This window comes from Polistes canadensis, unplaced genomic scaffold, assembly GCF_001313835.1.
Source record: "Polistes canadensis isolate GaletaPanama2010 unplaced genomic scaffold, ASM131383v1 scaffold_1, whole genome shotgun sequence".
Classification (NCBI taxonomy): domain Eukaryota; kingdom Metazoa; phylum Arthropoda; class Insecta; order Hymenoptera; family Vespidae; genus Polistes; species Polistes canadensis.
In genome coordinates, this window is record NW_014569548.1 from 1,301,776 (window position 1) to 1,323,252 (window position 21,477).

Consider the following 21,477-nt stretch of genomic DNA (forward strand, 5'->3'; position numbering starts at 1 on the left):
TTTTTGGTATTTGTATATAAAATAATATGTCATAATAAATAATTTTAGTTGCTGAGGAAGTCTCAAATAGAGACGAAACGTTCAACGGATAAATATAGTGTTCATCTTAATTAAACCCGTCCAAAAAACAACTTCCCTAAGAGTAAACTTAGTAATATTACATCTAATCTTAAAACATTTACGATGTTCGATGTTGCATTTATCAAGAATTACAAAATATTTATGTATTTTTTTTTTTTATGAGAGGTTTAATTATTTATAATATATATCAAAAAATATTCGTTAAGTTTTAAGAATTAGCATAACATCATTTCTCGATTTATACTTTGATTGAATAGCACTTAACTTTGCAAGAACAACATGTCACAAACGTGACTTGCGGTTGAAGTCGTACTTTTCATCCGGACACCCTCCTCTCTTTCTCTATGCGTGTGTCAATCCATGGATATAGCTAACTCGACATAAGGTTGATGTAACAGGCCTGAACCAATATTACCAAATGTTTATCGGAAGGGTGAATAAGACCAAAAGAGATGGACAACTAACGACAACTAATTTTGTTGACGATTGATCGACTTACTTGTGTGTATACACCAGTAACGAAGAAATATCTTTTGTCTCTCTTTACTGTATTTTATTTTTACGATTAGATTATATAAGAATAAGGTCATATTGAGAGGTGTCATAAGAGACAAGTAGAAGTAGAAAGAAACGACTAATTACTTTCGTTTTCACAGGCCATTGTGTCGTAGATATGTTGAAAGAAAAGCAGTCTCCGGTCTCATTTCCTGGTCCAGCAACTTCGAACTAAGGAATCTACAAGCCCCGCAATTGTGCACATTGTTATATTTCCCCCACGTACAATTTTTCGAAATTATTTCTTCTCTATTTCGTTTCTATCATATAAAAAAAAAACACAAAATTATCTGTCCTTGGTATCGTAGAAAATTTCTAACCTTATGAGTATAATAGATCGTCAATTTTATAATATAGTTGAAGCCTTATATAAAAGGGTAAACTCAATGTGATTAACAACGGTAATCCAAGCATGCTAATTCCTTTGATGCAACTGAGAAGAGCATTAAAATGAGTTGGGTTTCTATAAATGAAATTAGACTACTGCTATTGAAAGTTAAACTAGTTCGTACTTTTGATGCACACATATATGAGTATTTCTAATAAAAAATTATGAAACTTGATCGCACAATATTTGTTTCTTATTCTTATGATTTGTATTTACAATAAATTGTATTAATCTTTTTGTTTAAAAATGTTGTTAGTTATACATTCATAGATAGAATTATTCAAAATAAATCGTAAATAATTTGATAGAGTGCAACGTTTTATCACAAAGAACCCATCGAGAACCCTAAGTCTATAAAGAATAGCCGGTTCTTATGCAAACAGGGTTGTATTTCTCGTTAGTGGACCCTTTGTGCTCTAAAACCAGACCCTATACTCTGCATAAGTTAAAAGAAGATCGCCCTAGATAGAAGAGACCATTAGGATAGAAAAAAACCTATTTTAAGAAACTAGTAATAAAAGAAAAATAATACCAATATTTCTACATTTTATAATGTTACGACACCAACGAAAGAGTTCATCGACCTCGAGAAGATATAACCAAATTTAAACTATCAATTTTGTAAATTTGGAAGAATATTGAATTTTCAAAGAGGTTAAGGATATTAAGAACTGAAACTACAAATACTTAACATGCACGTGACGTAAAAATTAATTTAAACAAAAAAGAATATATATATATATATGTATATGTATAAGGTGTCTGAGGGTGTTATGGTCCACGTAAGGTTTACGTCAGAGTTTTGAATGAAATCCAAAATATCGTTGAAAAACATTTTTGTCCGATTATCTGGCTATCAGAAAACAAAATGGTTTTATTATACAAAAACTCTTTTTAGTATCCATAAATTGTAATTTGTGAAAAACTCACCTTTAGACCATATAACACCCTTAGATATCCTACTTATATAATAAATCAATCGAAGAAGAACAAAGGCGGGAAAATCGTAAACATAAAATCAATAAGAACGATTTAATGATTGTCGTATAGTGCGTCTCCTTCGGTCCAAGGTAATATTTCGAAGAATCGACAGTGCTGAAAATCTTCGTAACCCAGCTAAACTGGTTCGATGGTATAACGGTTAACAAGAGTGTTGGTCGAAATGAACGTACGACTTAACAGGCTTACCTCAGCTCGGTGAACCCTCTATCCCGTTAGCTTTGTCGTGTGCAACTTGTGACCCACATGCAAGCAACGATGCCGAAAAGAATACACGAGTAACTATGCCTCGGAGATTTCAAAAACGTACACCACGAAAATATTTACGCGTATCATCGCGATCTAAATGCATTCATTCATAAAAATTTTTCCAAATTTTCCAAAAATAAAAGTTTCCCTTTGTAATAGTTCCACATCGATACGAGCACATAAAAATGAAATTAAACAAAAAAAAATTATTCCGTCGTTATATCAAGATAATCTAATAAGTCCGAGCTTCTGTTTCCTTCGAGAGTTCAAATATAGTCATTTTTTAACAATGTAAACAAATGTCCGAACGGGTCCGAATAAAATCAACACAGCACACCGGTTGTTAGACTTTTCAGTGGCGTCACACTCGAACGTGTTCCATTCACGAATAAAGAAGATAACAATGTATCCCAATAAATCTAGAAGATCAGTAAGTAGTAGTTGATTAGCTGCAATGCACCCGTTCGAGCCACTTTCAAAGGTTCAACCGATCTCTTTCTCCCTCCCTCTTTCTCTTTCTCTCTTGGGAAATCTTTCGATGGTGCATTGATCATGCGTAATGTAAAGTTCCCTAGCTCGAGTTAGATTCTGATACTCGAACCAATTATTATTATCGATGATCGAAAAGAAAATGAAGGAAAACAGAGATCGTTAAGTCACGATCGAAAGGGAAAATATCTCTGAAAAGTTTTCGTGTCAAATGAGAACGCACACTACGTGATCGCAGAGTTTCTCCGTACTGCGTCCGGGTCGAGCACCTACCTAGCCGAGTCGTCATCGGGGGCTTGACGCAGGCGCTTCGAAGGAAAACCAACCCCCTAACACCCCGCGACCCTAAACGTCTCTTTCTCCTCCTCCTGCTTTTCCGTTTCTCCTCGCGTTCTCCTACTTCTCCCAACACCCGTGCACCCCTGCACCCCCTACACCCCCTGCACCCCCTAAACTCCCGTACCACCAGGGGGAGTGAACATCCGAGAGACGAACGTCGCATACTGTACCCTCTCGTTGAATACAGAGAGACAAGGATGACCATCGTCGAGGGAATCGTTAAATACGTTGCTCGAGTGAACCTTGTTTGAATTGGTTCGCGATCATCCAAATGAAACGTATTCTCTCTCTCTCTTTCTCTCTCTCTCTCTCTCTCTCTCTCTCTCTCTCTCTCTCTCTCTCTCTCTCTCTCTCTCTCTCTCTCTCTCTCTCTCTCTCTCTCTCTCTCTCTCTCTACATCTTATCGACAACAACAACAATAATAACAGCAAGATAAAGAAATTTTGAAAAGATTTATTGAATTATTTAATTTTCTTTGAAATTTATAATTTAAACGAAACCTACAGTATAGCATTGCAATGTCAACTTATTGACAGTCAATTAGTACGATATGCCTTATCGGGATTTTTTAGTTACGGTCGGATCATAATTATTCTGCGGTTATCGTTCGTTACTTCTGCTTTAGTAAAGTGCTAGGAAATGTATATTACATTACTGATAAAATACTATTAAAAAAAAAACAAACAAACGTTAACGATAGCTGAAAGTTTTTATAATAAACTGTTTAATAAAAGAATTTAACGTAAACGAGATATCTTACATCTTAGTATCTTTACTTAAAGTTTCAGACAAGATTTGGTAATCAGATTTGGTTATCAACTAAGGATCGGCTTACAATGTTCCTTATTCCGACAGAAGTCGATGTACTCGAGCAACATGTGTCAGCGTATGAAAATATAATTTGCATAAATATCAATTACGTATGTAAATTTCGATTTATAATAAAGGTATGTTGAAAACTCGTTAAAGGAAGGAAAGAAGATAAGAGAAAAAGTTTCTTAACCGGAAGTATACGAATATTGAAAAAAAAAGAACAAAAATGATTCGTATTATCTCATATAATTAACGCGAACATTGATGATAAAAAGGGTGTTAAATTAAAAGAAAATAAATAAATAATACTAATAAAAAAAGCATATAATATACAATTAATAATATATTTATATTCAAAAAAAAACTTTTATAATTTCTTCGTTAAAAATAAACAATTGGTTATATAATTATACCGATAATTTAATATAATGGCGAATGAATGAATCTACAATGAACAATCAAATGAAAATACACGTATTATATTTGTTTCAAACGGAGCTCGAAAAGGAATGGTCCGCACGGTACTGCTTCGGCACCGTTTATGAACGTCCTATGCCAACAGGATGACATCGTGGATGACATCGTGGATGACATCGTAGATGAACGCATGCGTCGGCGTCAGTCCCCATAGAAACGGGATACGAGGTACCGCGTGTGAATGCGTATTGATTACTTTGCTTTCGCTCCATTCCGCGATCTCTCGGTTCTTCTATCTCCTCTCTCGTTGCTACCACCTTCTCACCCCTACGCTTGCACCCCCAAACCACCCTTATCCGTCTTTGTCTCTCTTCCTTCGAATCTTCCCATTCCATTGATAGCCTACCCTCCCTTTTTTTCTTCTCTTTCTTCAAATTAGCCCCCTAATGTTCTCGTGCCCTTTCTCTCTTTCTTTTGGTCCGTTTCTCTCTCTCTTTCTCTCTCTCTCTCTCTCTTTCTCTCTCTCTCTCTCTCTCTCTCTCTTTTATTCTTTTTTTTGTTTTTGTTTTTAGAGGCCTCTTTCAAAGATCTTATTCGTCCGAGTCTTCGAATTTCCAGTCGAGGGAGAATAAATTTGCGTTTCCGTAGGACCAACTCACTTTTTCCTTTCTACTACCACCTCCTCTTCCTCCTCCTCCTATTCCTCTTACTTTTCTTTCTTTCAAAGCTCACTAAAAGTTCATATTTACTAGCGCCGGCTGTAATATATCTCGTTTCGACCCCTGCGGAAATCGTCCTATTGCCGTATCCGAATGAAATTCTACGTAGAAGAATGCTTTATGCATTTCCACCGTTTTGCACAAAACCATCGAGAAGATCGTAGGACAAGTTTTTTTTTTTAATACTCGTTGAACCAGTTTCGAAGACTATATTGATTTATCTTTCCGATACAGCATAGATTTATCGTCCGGAAATTGCAAGAAAATAAACTTCTCGAAAGTGAAAATAATTTGATTACTTTTTTTTTTTAATGCGATTAAATGATTGTAACATTGTAAAATTATGCTCATTTATTATTCGTAGCTATCTCTTTCATTTATATTTTAATGTACTCATTTTATATTCACTTTCGTGCCTATCCGATATTCTTACAATTAGGTAACTATACTTAGTCGAAGGTCATAAAATTACAAAAGGGAAAATAAATATACCTCCGAATTACTTAATAAGCAATTATCCTGACATCGTCAAGCGTACTTTTACAACGTTCAAATCTGAACATCTTATTTTATTTTGACCCCACAGTTCTGACTAAACAAACAATGAGAGAACATTTCGTAGTATATTGAGATATGGTGTAACAACGAGCTATAGCATCATCGACATTGTTCGTTTGCAATTTCGAGCGTCAGCCGCACACTTCGAATACCCAAGCGGAACAAATTGTTCTCTGTCCGTGTTTCGTAATGGCTGCGTCTATTAGGGAAACGAAACGAAATTGTGGAAAATCTAGAATTTACCGAATTTATTCGAAAGACAAATTAAGCATTTGTTATTTATATTATCAATGATATTTTGATTGATCAAAGTAGATATTGATTTATGAATCTTATTGAAAATCAACAAATTTGAAAATAATCGTTTAAAAATTTAACGAGAATCTCGCGACATTTTTAAAATGATTATCCTGGAGAAAGTTCGTAGAAGAACAACGAAAAAGAAAAAAAAATTCTAAAATAATTTAATGAAACTTTAGTAGTCGAGCTAACAATAAGAGGTTTGATACGATTCTTGACTTTGCCTGCTCGAAATAAATAAACACGATACGGTTAAGTTCATCGTCGCACTTCTAATGGGAAAGTTGGGAAAATAAAAAGAAAAAGTGTATACGATACGCATCTCGAACTTCCGGGAAAGAAAAATATTTATTTGATATTAATCTGAAGTGAAAGTTATATATACCTGGACCACGATATCTATCGTGGTAAAATAATTTTTTATGCTAACGAAGAAGTTCGTAGAAGTTATATTGTCTTTTTTTTTATCGATTTATCAAATTTATGCATATATTTCATAAAACTCTACAACAATATATGGAATATTTTTCTGTGCAACAAAAAGAAAAAAAAAGAAATAAAATAAAAAGCAAAACAGAAAGTTGTAATTTCACATAGACTCTTCCCCGTAAGAATATGTGACAATTTACCATGCGTGACCACTTTATAAAAGGGTGAAACTCCGCAAATTAGAGAGCCAGTTCTGTGACGACGTTACACTTGTTAGTGCAAAGACCTATCGAATGAAATATGCCTTTGAAAAAATTTTGAAGATGACATTAAAAAGTGAATGAAGTGAATAAAATCTCCATTATTACTATTTGTTTCGATTGATCAAAAACCGGTTTCCGATATAATGGCTCTAAGATATTTTCCGATTTTCTTTATCTTTGTCGTCGTTTATCAAGGATTATCGGCGGAAAGCGAATATTCTTTAAAGGACGAACTATCAAAAAAGCAGTTTATAGAAGACAGACTTCATGCTAATATCGTACGAACTAGAAATTCATCAAAAGCATTTCAGGCAAAGAATAATGAAGAAAATATTTCCGATGATAGAAACGCTGATAAAAAAGTAAGAAATGTTATTCGAGGATCACCGTCTTTGGAATCGAGAGATAAGTTTAATGATGATCATATCCATATATACCTATATATATTCTTACGTTTAGATTTATGTAAATGTATATACCGAGTGTATCATTTAAAGTTTTTACTTAATTGGTTAGGTAGGCGTATAACCTGTTCCATGGCGAATTTATTGACATGTAATATGTTGATCATTTATTTATTGCCATTCAAAACTTAATTTAATTGAAATTGAATATCTCAAAATCTATGAAACATACTACAATCATTTTATTTTCATTCGAAAGATAATTTCATTACTTTTGTTTCGCGTACTATCTCTGATATTTGTAAAATATATAATATAATTTTAATTTGCATGTTATAAGTAATATGTAAAAAGTAATATGATATATTTTGAATCTCTAAGTTCCAATTGTTGCGGTACTAGACATGGTTCGAGTTCATCGTCCCGACCAGATTACAACAGGATTCCATCGGAAAATAGTCATTATTCTCCTTCGTACGGAGACCGTAATGTCGACAGGTAATTTGAACATAATGATTTGTTCGTCATTAGTACTCTATGATTTAACAAAATTTGTCACATTTCAGACATAGTTGGCAAATTCCGAGTCGACCCACAAGTTCAAACATAGGTGGTGAAAGACCGAACGTTGGAAATTACGGTGGTAGTCATAGTGGAAGTGGAGTTTATGGTGATACTTATACAGGAGATAGGTCAATATTTATTATATAAATTATGGGTTAAATAAATCTCGGATTATTATGAATAACGACTAAACCAATCGCGCAGCTTAACGACTATTGATTATCATATTGTTATGTTGTATATTTCCGATAATTCTAATATATTATATACGAAAATTAATCAGATATGGACCAAGGCCTAATTACGGAAGTGAAAGTTCTAACAGACCAGGAGGACCAAGTTATGGTTCAGCAAGTACTGGTGGATATGGTTATGGTGGATATGGTAGTTATGGTGGCACACGACCCGGACATGGAATTACAGCTACTTTCGAAAACGAAAATGATTTTAATCCGGACGAAGCCGATATTCCTGACAACAATGTCCCCCAACATCCAGGAACTAATATTCAAACACAAAAGGTAATTATTTGGTATAATTTGATATTAATAATGATAAGAAAGATAATTCCTCGTAATATAACGTGTTACATGCGTTCATTTTGAAGGCCGTTGCTTTAAAAGCTTTAGCCGGAGTTGCTCTAATCGGCGCAGCTGCAGCTTTAGCTACAAATCCGGTTCTTCTACCGATTGGAATTATTTCCGGTAGGAAAAAACGTTCTGAAATTACTTCCGAGGACAACGACATTATGGACTATGTTTTACAAATGATAACGAAGAATTTCTCTCAAGTATTCTAATTTCTTTCTTTTTTTTAATTACGATTAATACATCGAACAAAATTTTTAAATTTTATATATATATTTTTCTTTTTAGACATACGATAACGAAAAATTTGCTAATAGAAAATATGTTTCTCCGAAATGCGTAGCGAGATTAACTTGTGAAATACGTAAAGATTATATGACTGATTATGCTGATGTCAGTAAAAATCAACACGATGAAAAAATTACAAAAATACAATTAAACAAATTGTAAGGAACTATAAAACAAATTTAAATGTAATTGTATAATTTGTATTATTTCTATGTATTCGTTATTTTTTCAGAATTCACAATAATGTTTTAAGTGCTGAAACTGTAGATAATACTGTTAAGGAATTAATTAAAATGGCTCTCGCCGTAAGTTCAAATAGTGGAGACTGTGGAGTATTCGCTTGTGATTTCAGACATAATAATTAATTTAGGTAATACAAAAAAGTTTTGTCTTAAATGAATCATATTTCGTAAATTTTTAATATGAATAAAATTTTCTTAAATAAAATTTGTTTCCTGTTCGATTTATTTTTGTAGTAAATATAATACGCACCTGTAATCATATGATTCCTTTTCTTTTCTTTTTCTTATCTTCTTGTTAATCATCGTTTTTATTTACCTCATTAATAAAATAAAATTTATTAAGTAGATCGTACAATATCGAATGTCAATTCGATTTTTACTGGGTACACACCTATTGTTAATATAACGTAACTTATGTATTATTAACTTACGTATACTATGTACATATTAACTGGATAAATCACAATCTAAGAATAAGCTATAAAATTGCATGGAGTAATTAAATTGTAAAAGATTTTCATTGGTTGATAGAACGATTGTAATCGCCAATGTGAAGATTTTATTGGTTAAAAGTCTTATGAGTTGCTTGTCATGTTTGATGCGAATAAACCTTATCAGAACATATACGCACGTGATAAAAGAAAAAAAAACAAAATATAACTGACGTGTCCTTCTATGTAAGTAACATGACAATCGGTAACCGTGTCACCAGTAACGAAAGTTTCGTTCGTGACATCGAATACATGAATATATCGTAATAGAATATTTAATTTTTATTCATATTAATAAAATATAAAATAATTATAGTTAAATTCCATCCGTAAAGACAAATTGTTGATCGATCAGTGCCTTGAATAGCTTATTATTTAAGGTTATATATGCGGCGTGCATATGAAATGATTGCATTAGGTATATCATACTTTATTTATTTATTTTATTATAACAAAATAAATTAATTCCTATTATAAGCATAATGTGGTGTGAAGTTATTACTTTTATACGCATATAAAGAATAAAAGTATGCACCGATGCAAAACGTGAAATTCGGTATAACCTATCAATTGGTAGTAAATTAATTCTAAAAGCTGTTGTCTAATTTTTAGATTGCACGTAAGTCAAAAGAATACAATCGTGTTTTCGACGTTAAAAATAACACGTTCAAAATTTGTCCCTTTTTTCTATGTGAAATTTTTATACATTAAATTGCTACAATGAGAACAAATTATAGAAGGAAAATTGAAAAGAATGATGTCATTGAAGAAGGTGTCACGGAACACAATCATATTCATGACAAAGCTGATATACGTGGTGATGAAAAAAATATAGCAATACTTTTTTTTCTATATCTACTACAAGGTATACCTCTTGGTTTATGTGGCTCCATTCCTATGTTATTGCAAAACCGAGGTGTATCTTATAGGCAACAGGTAAGTTTAAAATTGTCAACATATGTTACTTAATAATATAATCTTTTTTAATTTACTTTTTCTAAATTCAAATTGTTTTTTATTGTTTTAGGCGGAATACAGTTTTGTTCATTGGCCATTTTCGCTAAAATTATTTTGGGCACCGATAGTAGATTCTGTATTTTATAAAAAGTTTGGACGCAGGAAAACATGGCTAATTCCTACCCAATATATGATGGGTATGTTTATGCTAGTACTATCCGGACATGTTGATCATTGGTTGGGTAAAGAACACGAAAAACCAAATATTGAAATGCTGACTGCATTATTTTTTGCTTTGAACGTACTTGCTGCTACACAGGATATTGTAGTAGATGGTTGGGCTCTTACAATGCTTAAGAGGTTATATATAATTTGTTAATCTCTTTCTCTCCCCTCTCTCTGTTTTATTGTCATTTTTATTTTTTAAACTATTTACTTTTTAGATGTAATGTAGCATATGCGTCAACGTGTAATAGTGTTGGTCAAACTGCAGGTTACTTCATAGGCTATGTTCTTTTTATGGCATTGGAATCTGCTGAATTTTGTAATGGTTATTTAAGATCAGTTCCATCAAATGAAGGAATGTTAACTTTACCTGGTAAGCCGCAATGCATTTTTATAAAGATTAAACATATTTCATTATTCTATATAAACATACTGCTGTTTAGGATTTTTATACTTTTGGGGCTGGACATTTATCATTACTACAACATTCATTGCTCTCTTGAAAGGTGAAAATAAAGAAAAAGTAGATAAAGATGAAGAGTTAAATACAAATATTAGACATGCATATAAATTACTTTGGGATATTGTTAAACTACCCTCAATAAAAACAACAATTATATTCTTGTTGACAGCAAAGGTTTGAATTGTTAAATATTAAATATAAGTAATAAATAAAAATAGGGTTTGTTACATATATACATTATCTTTTTCAGATTGGTTTTTCTGCCTGCGACGCTGTAACAGGTTTAAAATTAGTAGAAGCTGGTATACCTAAAGAAAAGTTTGCATTAATGGCAGTACCTATGACTCCGCTACAAATATTTTTACCATTAGCTATTTCTAAATATACTGTTGGTCCAAGACCTATGGACATATATATAAAAGCGATGCCCTATAGGTTATAATTAAATTAATAGTAAAATATTAATCACTCAAAAAATATATTATTTATTACAAGTATTCTTTCTCTTGCAGGCTTGCTTTCGGACTAATTGCAGCATGTTTAGTGTGGGTTACACCATATATTATAAGTAATGGACAAGTACCAATGTATTATTTTATTATATTAATTGTTCTTTATCTTATACATCAGGTAATAATTATTTCTTAAAACATATTAAATCTTAATTATGAAATTTAGTAATATTGTTTCTTACATTTTAGGTATCTGCAAGTTGCATGTTCGTAGCATCTATGGCATTTTTTGCAAAAGTTAGTGATCCTGCTGTAGGAGGTACTTACATGACATTATTAAATACATTATGTAATCTTGGTGCAAACTGGCCTGCAACAGCAGCTCTTTGGTTTGTTGATCCTTTAACACTTAGACAATGTAGTACAGATGCTTCCAATGATTGTAGCACACTTGCGGAAAAAGAGGTATGTTTTATATTTCTATTTTTCTAAATGTTTTATAACGTTACTATTATCAGATATGTATAAATAAAAAGTTGAATCTTTTACAGTTATGTACAAATACTAATGGTGGTACTTGCATTATGCAGCTTGACGGTTATTACATAGAAAGTTTACTTTGCTTAATAATAGGATTCTCTTGGCTCAGGTGGGGTAAACGAAAAATAGACTTTTTACAAGGTAGACCAATATCAGCTTGGAAAATTAGTCTAACTCGGCAAAATAGATAACATAATGTATCAGTACTATAATTCATTAATCCCGTACCTGTAATTATTAGAAAATAACTTAATGCGTATATATCTACCACACGTGGTATATGTGCATTCGTTACATTTTGCACATTCATGAAGTGTTCCAACTTTATTAACTGGTAACTGAATGTAAAAAACTTTTCATTTATTTGTTCAACAGTTAAATACATTATTATGTATACTTATATAAATTTATTATATATTTTTACATCAATGAAAAATGAACCATAAAGCACAATATGAATGAGGGATTTAGTATTATAGAAAACACATAAAACATTGCCCTCATAATTTAAAGCACAATAAGTGGTCTGTGTTGAATTGTCAACATTCCTTTAATAGATCAATGTTCCGTAAGATTTATAATAATATAAAAGACTTTAATTTTTTTTGTTATGGCAATTATGTACTGGAAATTAATGTAATGATCATTAAAAAATTTCATACTTAACTTTTTTGTACAGAAGTCATTTACATTGCCATTTTATTAAAATTCGTCTTATATATTATAAAAATACAAACTTTTATAATTTTTATTTTAAAATAGTATGAAAAACAATGAAAATTCCGGAACAGCATTTATTAACCTATGTAACTTGTTTGTTTGTTTGTTTTAATGTAATTATCTTGTATTAGTAATTAAAAATCTATGATCTATATTTGCATAAGTTTTCTAAAATAATGTACACATTTTTAGCAAATTCGATAACTTCATTTTATTCGCGCGCGCGCGCGTTTTGTAATTTAAAATAAATATTATAAATATAAGATGCATATCAAAATAATAAAAATTTCCTCTGTAAAAAATTATGGAAGTTCTAGTTGTAAGTTTATTTATAAATTTTAACTTATAAAAAAAAATATATATATATTTATTTTTTAAAGTATAATATATATATAAGTTTACGAAACATTGATGTTCTTCCAGTAAATTGCTATATATTTTAATGAAATTAATCAACATTATCTATCAAGAAGGAAAAATATTTCTTTGTAATTTATTAAAAATTAAAGCGATTGTTTTAAACCATATTATAATTTACACAATCATAAGAATATGGGACAAAATAAAATTAGGAAAACGAACATACTTCAATCATTATTATTGTTTTATAATATCCTATTTATTATTATTATTATTAATTATATCATTTCAAAAAACATCAAATAAAATTCAAGTATAATAAGACACGAGTGCTATAAAAGTATTATTTGTGCCATATTTTGTAAACAATCTACCAATTAGTTTATTTGAATATATTCAACTTTTAACCACAGCATCCAGGTTTTGGTGCAGTATGTAAATCTTGATCGATCATAGCTCTTTTCTTCAGTAACATTTTCGCAGGATGATGATCGTCATTTTTGATAGCAGATATTGGCATTAATGATGATTTGTCAATTTCATGTGACATAGCCTCACGTCGATGCTAAAATTAAAAATAAATGTATACAACATTATGGAATAAATAATTTATAATTAAAATATTGATAATTTAGAAAAACATTTAGATTTTAAATTAAACATTTATATTTAATATATATACATATGTATAGACGTAATTACGTAATGCAATGGATTTTCCATCGAACAATCCGGAACTTCGAATGAGGGTACATGATCGTCATCATGCTGGATATTTCGAGCGAAGATGACACTAAGGATCATCATGAAGGAAATCAATCGCAGAAACATTTTTACAAATTTAAAAAGATTGAAATAAATATAGAAAATAATTTTTGTCTTTCGTGGAAACTATTTGATCGACCGAGTACACGAATAAATAATCTCGATCAAATATGATCCTTCGTATTTAAACGAATCGTTAACTACGATAATGGTAATTAATCATTTTCTTAGACGTTTTATAATATCATATTTCTCTTATGTTTAGAAAAGCAAAGTTGAATATTATTCGGGTGATATGACTTTTATCGTTATTTTGTTGTTCAACATAACTCGTTTGAATGCAATCAATATTCTAAACGTTTGAATTTTTACTTGTTTCTTTTTTATAACATGAATGTTTGATTAGTAGAAACAGCAATTTTAAACATTTTTAATAGTATATTTAAATTGTAAATGAATGGCAATAATATTAAATGCAAATAATAACCTGTTTAATTTCACGAGTATAATTTCTCTACTTATTTTAAATAAATATTAAAATTTGTCATCAATATACGCAAATAATATAATTTATAAATAACTAGTATATTATGCTACATTTATATTTATAATAGATCTTTTTAGTGACAGTGATGTCAATACATATTTGTAGTTATACACACATGCAGTTAACAAAGATATCCAAATAGATTAGCATATTTGTTTAAAATTTAGAGAATTTTCAATAATGATAGGAAATTATCATCGTGAATAATGTAACAATTATTTGATTTTGATCGGAACAATTAAATCACTTTTTCTTACGTAATATAGCTTAAATAGTGCATAACATTAAGTAAATTTGACAAGAAAAAAAGTAAACAAAAAATAGAAATAGCAAAAATTTGTTTGAAATATTTTTAGTGTTTAAACGTAATAGAAATATTGTACGACGACTTTTAATATCATAGAGCAGCAAATGGGGGGTTATCGTGTTTGAGTTATCTTACATGTAACATCATATTGCATATATCGATTTGTACAGTAATCAGATTACATTATTTTTGTAAACTTTCTACAATAATCTATAATAACATGTCGTTATAAATACATACTCATACTTCATCTCATTAACTCTTAAACTTTTAATATCGATTAACTATTTCGATAAGTTTGTTTCTTTTTGCTACACTACCATCTAAGCGAAAAGTACAAGTATAACGCTATGGCACTTTGATGGTAGTAAGTACATATTTAATTATAACCATTTCCACGTACAACGTTGATTCAATATATTCGTTATTAACAGATGATCTGTTTTACATCTACAAAGCAAGAAACCATGTAGACAATATAATATATTTATATAATACGATCAATGAACTTATTATTAAATAAATTTCACAGTAGGCTCAATCATAATTAAATAAATAATATCAGTGAACAAAAACAATAAACTTGCAACGGAATACAATTTGTTATTGATTATCTCAAGGAACAAACTTTACGTATAACAAAAAAGTAACAAATATAATCATTTTTTTTTATTTATTGACGTAGGAAGGGGGAGGTGCTTTACTTTCTTTTTTTTTTTATTATTATTATTATCATTATTTTTCTGTAATCGGAAGAAAAAAGCGAACTTAAGTTTTGATTGAAGTTTGTACTGTAACGTTATATCTACAGATTTTTTCTCTTTTTTACAAAAAGACATATATACAAAAAATATTACTTTCATTATCCCACAAGACGGAGAGTATTCGTTCATTTTGTTTAGCCCTCTCCCTTCCCCAAACGCCCACGAAAATAGCGAATTGCACGATTACATCCAATTGTAATCTTAATCTTAATAATCGCCGTATTACGGACGAAATCTATTGTCATTTTTTAAAATACGTAAATCTTACTTTTATAAATAGTCTACTCGTTCCCAAGGCACCATTTCTCAGCCCTTAGATGCAAACGTAAAAGTACTTATATACGATCAAAAATAATTTATTATTCATTTCGCTGTTGCGTCATTGTCTTAAATGTTTCATTTAAGTTTTGGCTTAGATACATCTGTACGTTTACGTATGTAAAATATTAAAATAAAAATTCTTATAAGGATGTTTGCATTTAACATAAAAATCAATTCGATAATATGACATTTTCTTTTACAGTGCCATTTGAATTCATTATCGTATCATCGAAATAGTATTTTTCCTTTTTAATCGGTATTGTAGGAAACAAATTTAATTTAACAAAAGTCTTACTAATGATCCTCATAAAACACTTCACGATAACTTATACACAGGGTGTCCCAGAATAAACGGGAAATATTTTAGAGGTGATTTGAATGCATTTATAAAAAAAAAGAAAATAAATTCATTTAGTTTCCGAGTTACAACAGATTTCATTTTGAACTAATTCTTTCTACTTACTTTTATAAGAGATGTTCGAATTCATCTTGCGTCTGAATACAAGCCTGCAGACATCTTACACAATTACTATTTTACTTTTCCCATATTTCTAGATACTACTCGGATTTGTTAGAAATTTTGTTTAATTCTTTCGCGAAAAGTTTCAACGCTGTTAATACGGCGTTTTATAAATTATTTTATAGCTTAAAAATAAAATTAAATAAAATATATGTTTAAATAAACTTTTTTTTTATTATTTTGACGTGCTCCCATTCTCGTTCGTAAAATAATTTATAATTAATTACAATTAATAAATTAATAACTAATAAAAATATTTTTCACTTAGTCTGGGATTCTCTGTATATAGATTTACAGTTATATATATACGTATATAGATATAAATACAAATAATATTAGTAATATAATTTGTTAAAAATAAAATTACAACAGTAACTCATTGATAAAATACAAGCACGTTTTGTATCATTCAACAAACTTGTGCGTGACTAAATATAAAGAAGACTAATCACTGTAACATATATATATATATACATGTTTTCTCGTAATCCCATCTTTTGTAAAATTATTGTACAATACGTTTAAATGTTTTATAACATTTTATATATATATTTTGAAAGATTCGCTGCAAGCTCGTCAGGATAAGTATTAGCAAAAATTACCAGTCTTACAGATTTGAAAGTCTCATCAAAGCTGATCTACACGAATTGGTACGAGGAGATCTTAAAACACAGATTCTTTCGATACATCGCTTAAAGCACCGTTATTTACAACCGTATACGAATACTAATCGATTCTACGAGAGCTCATAATTTTATCGAGAGAAAATTAAATTCGTCATATTCATATATATGCATCGAAAATCTTTATTCTAATTTATCGTGCCACGAAGGCACGATATAATTTTCTTTATATTTAAAAATGTAAGTTCTTTTTGATCGTTAGTTTTCAACTTTCTATGAAAAAATAATCATTTGTATGATTAATGATAATTTATTTCATCTACGATCAAATAACTTTTTCTTTACAAACGACTTGGAAAATTCGTTAAAGTAATTCATAATATTTTTTTTTCTTTTACTTTCTCTCTCTCTCTCTTTCTTTTTTTTATCCACGTAATTACTAAATTTATACTTACTATTAATGACTTTTGAAACCTTTTACCTGTAATACTACAATCTTAATGTTCGTTTTCGTCAAGAATAGGTACTTTGTCAACTTTTTGATTAACGCGTAACATCGCACCCCATTTAGCACCTCTTACTGCTTCCGATGTAGCCATTAAAACTGAATATGAATTTGGACTAACTGCTTCCTTACTATAGTGAATGCCATATAAGAAGTAAATGAGCATTCCTAGAAATATAAAAATGATAATATATAGAAAAAAATCTAAATACATTAACGAAAAATATAAATAATATTGAAAAGAATTGAATCAACTTGCCTACTATCATCCAGACGAAAAATCGTAACCAAGTTAATAATGACAAATGGAACATCAAACCAACATTGAAAAGGATGCTTAAGCCTGGAATTAAAGGTACCATCGGTACACGAAATCTACCATTAGATGGATTTTGTCGATGTGCACCAATCACTAATAAACCTGTAAATAAATTATTAATATATTAAATTAGACATAATATGTTTCTGCGAAAAATGCGTCATTTTAAAGGATTATAACTTACTACCGATTATTAGAATGATCACATTAACCAAAGCAAAGTAATTGTTCCATGCCGATTTGAAAGATGATTGGAATAAAAGTATTAAAAGTGGGCAAAGTGTAGCACTAGCTGCCGTATAAATTGTTACGGCAATAGCCACGGCTGTTCCAGGCTCGCAATTGCCTAAGAAATTGGCTAACCAACTGTATCGTGGTTTCAATTTTCCAACGCCCTCGTTGCAATCCAAAAGCTAGGAAAATATTTAATATTTTAACATCAAACGAAAAAGAAGAAATTTTTTATTGAAATTTGTATTATTATATACCTCGGCATCGGCCGATGCAATACTGTTGCAATCGCTATTAAAATCTGCACCCTCTGTAGGTGGTGAAGCTAGACTGCTAGGTGTACCAGCAGCAGAAGCAGCAGGTGTAGTTTTTTCTGGACGATATCTGAGTACTATGACACTAGCCGACACGATGGTATACGCAAGGAAAGTACCAATAGACATGAACTCGACCAAGTGTTGTAAATCGAAGAGAAGTGCGATCAATGCACTGAAAAGTCCGCTAATCATCAGATTCAAAACTGGTACTTGAGTACGATCGCTTATATGACCGAGAAAACCAAAAAGAAGACCATCGTTTGCCATGGCGTACATCGTTCTTGGTAAGGAAAAGAGCGAACCGAAAAGAGTCGTTGTCATTCCGCAAAGTGCACCAATGCTACGAGGAATATCATTTTTTGCATGATTCTGATATTGTTTATCTTGGTACAAAGTATATTATTAATTTTAATGTTATTTATTAGCCTACTCGATATTCATTCCATGCTTATGTTTGATTATGACTCACCTAATCACATATTTAGCCCATGGTATACCTCTCGATGCGAAAGCTTCGGGAAGTGCTGCAGTAGGGTTGATATTCCAGTAAGGTACAATCAAAGTAAGAACACCACCGACCATCACATATCCAACGGTGACAATGGCCATCGAAAAAATAGTTGCTAACGGTATACTTTTTGCAGGATTGATTGCCTCTTCTCCGGAAGTTGCGATTGAGTCGAAACCGACGAAAGCATAAAAACACGTTGCCGCGCCTAAACGATATAAAGAAAAAAATGATAAAATGATAAAAGACAGAAAATTTTCGATTTGATATAATTCGGTAAGAAACTATTTTCAGTTATGACTTCATTACCGCATTTGATTTTCTTAAAATAGCAACGACTCACCAGCGAGTACACCACTGAAACCATATGGAAAAATTCCACCGTTTTCACTGCTCCAATTTGTGATATCCGCGTAATAAATTCCCAAGACGATCGTTAATATCATAACGGCTAGATTGACCAAAGTTAAAAGAGAATTTACGGCTGCCGAGCATTTAACTCCCAATGTTAAGAGCATCGCATAAGCAAGACATAAACCGCTTGCCAAAATATCCGGCATAGTACCAAGTGGTTCTCCCATTGTATATCCACCCATTAAACGACGAGTGTAATTGCTGAATGCTCCTCCTGCCAAGGAATCGACGTAACCACTCCAAGCTCTTGCCACGGATGCGGCACCTAATTTCGATTGATTTGTAACATTTATCATGAGAACTGAAAATAGGTGTGGAAACAAAATTAGCCGAACGTACCGATCATATGCTCCAATATTATATTCCAACCGATAACGAACGCCCAAAATTCACCGATAGAAACGTAAGTATAAACGTAAGCACTTCCAGCTTTAGGTACTTTAGCACCAAATTCGGCATAACACAAAGCAGCTAATAACGAAGCTGTACCGGCTAGAAGAAAACTAAGAACTACACCTGGTCCAGCTAAATCATGAGCTACCGTTCCTGTCAAAACATAGATTCCGGCACCAATCATATGCCCGACACCTGATAACATGTAAAAAATGAGAATGTAATTTTTTTATAGAACATACATTATCATCGAGTATGTGACACGATATTATTTTATATATTATTATTATATATTATTATATATATTATTATATATATTATTATATATATTGTTTGATCTATGCTTTTCAATGTTGCGATAAATAACAGATGCATAATTGCATTCTTTGTTCTTTTTCATAAAACAAATTTGTGCATATTGCGAAAATGATTTCTTGCAAATAATATAATTAATTGTTCAAAAAAATATTCTTTACATGGAAGATAACACTCACCGAGCAAAGTAATGTCGAAAGTAGAGAGACATCTCTTCATCGGTGTTTCTAATAAATCACCCTGCAACTTTTTCGTACGATTAAGTTTTGTATATAGTCCAGACATGACGTGCCCCAAAATCATCCGTCGTACCGACGGCATTTTCGATACTTTAGAAATCTATGGGAATCCTAAAATTAATGGAACATTCATTTTTTTTCTTTTCTTTTTAAAATATCCTTTTTAATTATTTTTATCGTTAGAGAAACTTCGTGAAAATTTGTATAAATGTGCACTGACAATTTGAAGGAACGTATTTTTGAAGGGTACTATAGAAAAATGTATGGGTATCAGTCGGTCGATAAAATATACAAATATTATAAGATAAATAAGTGATGATTTCGGAGATTGAAAGACAGAAGATTAGTAAGAGATAATGATATAAAAAAGGTGTTGATATAAAAAAAAACAAAAGGTTCTACTTACTCAATCTTCCTCGAAGAAATGATTCTTATCTTGAGGAAAGAATTTGATGAACGTCACGACCGGCAATGCTACGATAAAGTAAATTCGTCAAGAAGAAGAAGAAGCGTACGAGGATGTCGTATGGCGCCTCTGCTAACACGCAGACTCGTTCATTCGATCGATTCAGCTGGAATAGGACTATTTACGTCATTCCACGCTTAGAGTATGAATGGGGAAGATCCTTTCGTTTGGATGTTATAATTGTGTGTGAGCAAATAACAGCTACATCGAAATATCAAAAAAGTTATCTATAATACAAATCATTTTCAAGGGTTGCTTAAATTAAACAGCTTAATAACTGTCGACGGTAAAAAAAAGACTCTTGATTATTAATGTGATACTTCATTTATGTGCTTTCGTTATTTATCATTTTTAACAATAGTATCGTGCAAATAATCCATACAACAAAGCTTGAAAAACTTTTCAATTCTGACGCGTAACCACGTTTTAAATAGTATAACAAACTTTAACAACAAATATCACGAAATCTGAGCGTCTATTAACTTTAACATTACATTGGGATATATATAAATATAGAATATTTTATTTGAAACTATCGAAAATATATATATAAAATCTTTGTAAATCCTAATAAGGATATTATAGAAGTATAAATAAAATAAATAATTAATTAAAATTTGTATAAAAAGAATAATAAGATTCTCTCAAAATTGATATCGATCTTATACAGTACAATTGACTTTTGTCATTTCGTTATTATATCGCAAAAATATATTATCAATTTTTTGATACTTAAGCACACAATATGCGTCATTTAATACCCTCCTCGTGTTGAGCTTAAAACTTTTCAGCTCTCCTCACTCAAGTTATGCTCAAAACTTTATATACGGCTATATAAATTAAGGAGTCAAGTTAAAAAATCCTTTAATTTTGGAATTTAAATGGGCAATACCAGACATTGAATAATTAAGTTTGTTTATGTTACCAATAGATAAATCTAACAACTAAAAATTGAACAAAACATAGAACGACTTAATTAATATTACAATGATCATATAAATGTATGGAATAGCAATTAATAATGTTGATAT

The 21,477-nt window shown here is 30.7% G+C and overlaps 4 protein-coding genes across 7 annotated transcripts in view; 2 read left to right on the forward strand and 2 right to left on the reverse strand.

Moving 5' to 3' along the window:
- LOC106783872 (host cell factor 2-like) overlaps window positions 1-9,099 on the reverse strand; it is a 34,508-nt gene extending 25,409 nt beyond the window's left edge. Inside the window, exon 1 of one of the 2 annotated variants that reach the window (XM_014742821.1) lies at window positions 8,935-9,099. The gene's annotated coding sequence lies outside the window, so the exon portion shown is untranslated. Of the gene's footprint in view, window positions 1-2,212; window positions 3,030-8,934 lie in introns of those variants that run through there. The other variant, XM_014742813.1, reaches the window with a different exon arrangement.
- LOC106793616 lies at window positions 6,743-8,870 on the forward strand. The gene is made up of 8 exons (XM_014760687.1): window positions 6,743-6,961; window positions 7,120-7,154; window positions 7,385-7,501; window positions 7,570-7,695; window positions 7,851-8,088; window positions 8,175-8,357; window positions 8,443-8,600; window positions 8,675-8,870. The coding sequence occupies exons 1-8, from the start codon at window positions 6,743-6,745 to the stop codon at window positions 8,805-8,807; spliced, it is 1,209 nt and encodes a 402-aa protein (XP_014616173.1). The 3' UTR covers window positions 8,808-8,870.
- A 222-nt stretch (window positions 9,100-9,321) lies between the features above and the next one.
- LOC106784524 (acetyl-coenzyme A transporter 1) lies at window positions 9,322-12,557 on the forward strand. The gene is made up of 9 exons (XM_014744163.1): window positions 9,322-9,593; window positions 9,788-10,111; window positions 10,203-10,492; window positions 10,576-10,730; window positions 10,801-10,994; window positions 11,071-11,255; window positions 11,333-11,450; window positions 11,522-11,737; window positions 11,824-12,557. The coding sequence occupies exons 2-9, from the start codon at window positions 9,896-9,898 to the stop codon at window positions 12,001-12,003; spliced, it is 1,554 nt and encodes a 517-aa protein (XP_014599649.1). The 5' UTR covers window positions 9,322-9,593; window positions 9,788-9,895; the 3' UTR covers window positions 12,004-12,557.
- Window positions 12,558-14,579: 2,022 nt separating this feature from the next.
- On the reverse strand, window positions 14,580-20,535 carry LOC106783791 (cationic amino acid transporter 4). 3 transcript variants are annotated; one of them, XM_014742662.1, is made up of 9 exons: window positions 20,387-20,535; window positions 19,921-20,080; window positions 19,373-19,621; window positions 18,963-19,298; window positions 18,581-18,827; window positions 18,052-18,451; window positions 17,748-17,976; window positions 17,504-17,665; window positions 14,580-17,412 (listed from the first exon to the last, which is right to left on the reverse strand). In XM_014742662.1, the coding sequence occupies exons 2-9, from the start codon at window positions 20,060-20,062 to the stop codon at window positions 17,237-17,239; spliced, it is 1,941 nt and encodes a 646-aa protein (XP_014598148.1). In that variant the 5' UTR covers window positions 20,063-20,080; window positions 20,387-20,535; the 3' UTR covers window positions 14,580-17,236. The 3 variants fall into 3 exon arrangements, with proteins under 3 accessions (XP_014598148.1, XP_014598157.1, XP_014598136.1); XM_014742671.1 differs by having other exon boundaries at window positions 17,751-17,976; window positions 19,921-20,091; XM_014742650.1 differs by having other exon boundaries at window positions 19,921-20,091.
- Window positions 20,536-21,477: the final 942 nt, after the last annotated feature.

Coding starts and splice junctions, on each gene's coding strand:
- LOC106793616 (XM_014760687.1), top strand. CDS start 6,743: ATGGCTCTAAGATATTTTCCGATTTTCTTTATCTTTGTCGTCGTTTAT. Junction 7,155..7,384: donor CATGGCGAATTTATTGACAT/GTAATATGTTGA, acceptor TGAATCTCTAAG/TTCCAATTGTTGCGGTACTA. Junction 8,601..8,674: donor AAAATACAATTAAACAAATT/GTAAGGAACTAT, acceptor TTATTTTTTCAG/AATTCACAATAATGTTTTAA.
- LOC106784524 (XM_014744163.1), top strand. CDS start 9,896: ATGAGAACAAATTATAGAAGGAAAATTGAAAAGAATGATGTCATTGAA. Junction 10,995..11,070: donor TATTCTTGTTGACAGCAAAG/GTTTGAATTGTT, acceptor TATCTTTTTCAG/ATTGGTTTTTCTGCCTGCGA. Junction 11,738..11,823: donor GCACACTTGCGGAAAAAGAG/GTATGTTTTATA, acceptor AATCTTTTACAG/TTATGTACAAATACTAATGG.
- LOC106783791 (XM_014742662.1), bottom strand. CDS start 20,062: ATGCCGTCGGTACGACGGATGATTTTGGGGCACGTCATGTCTGGACTA. Junction 19,622..19,920: donor TTTCGACATTACTTTGCTCG/GTGAGTGTTATC, acceptor ACATGTTATCAG/GTGTCGGGCATATGATTGGT. Junction 17,666..17,747: donor GATCATTCTAATAATCGGTA/GTAAGTTATAAT, acceptor ATTTATTTACAG/GTTTATTAGTGATTGGTGCA.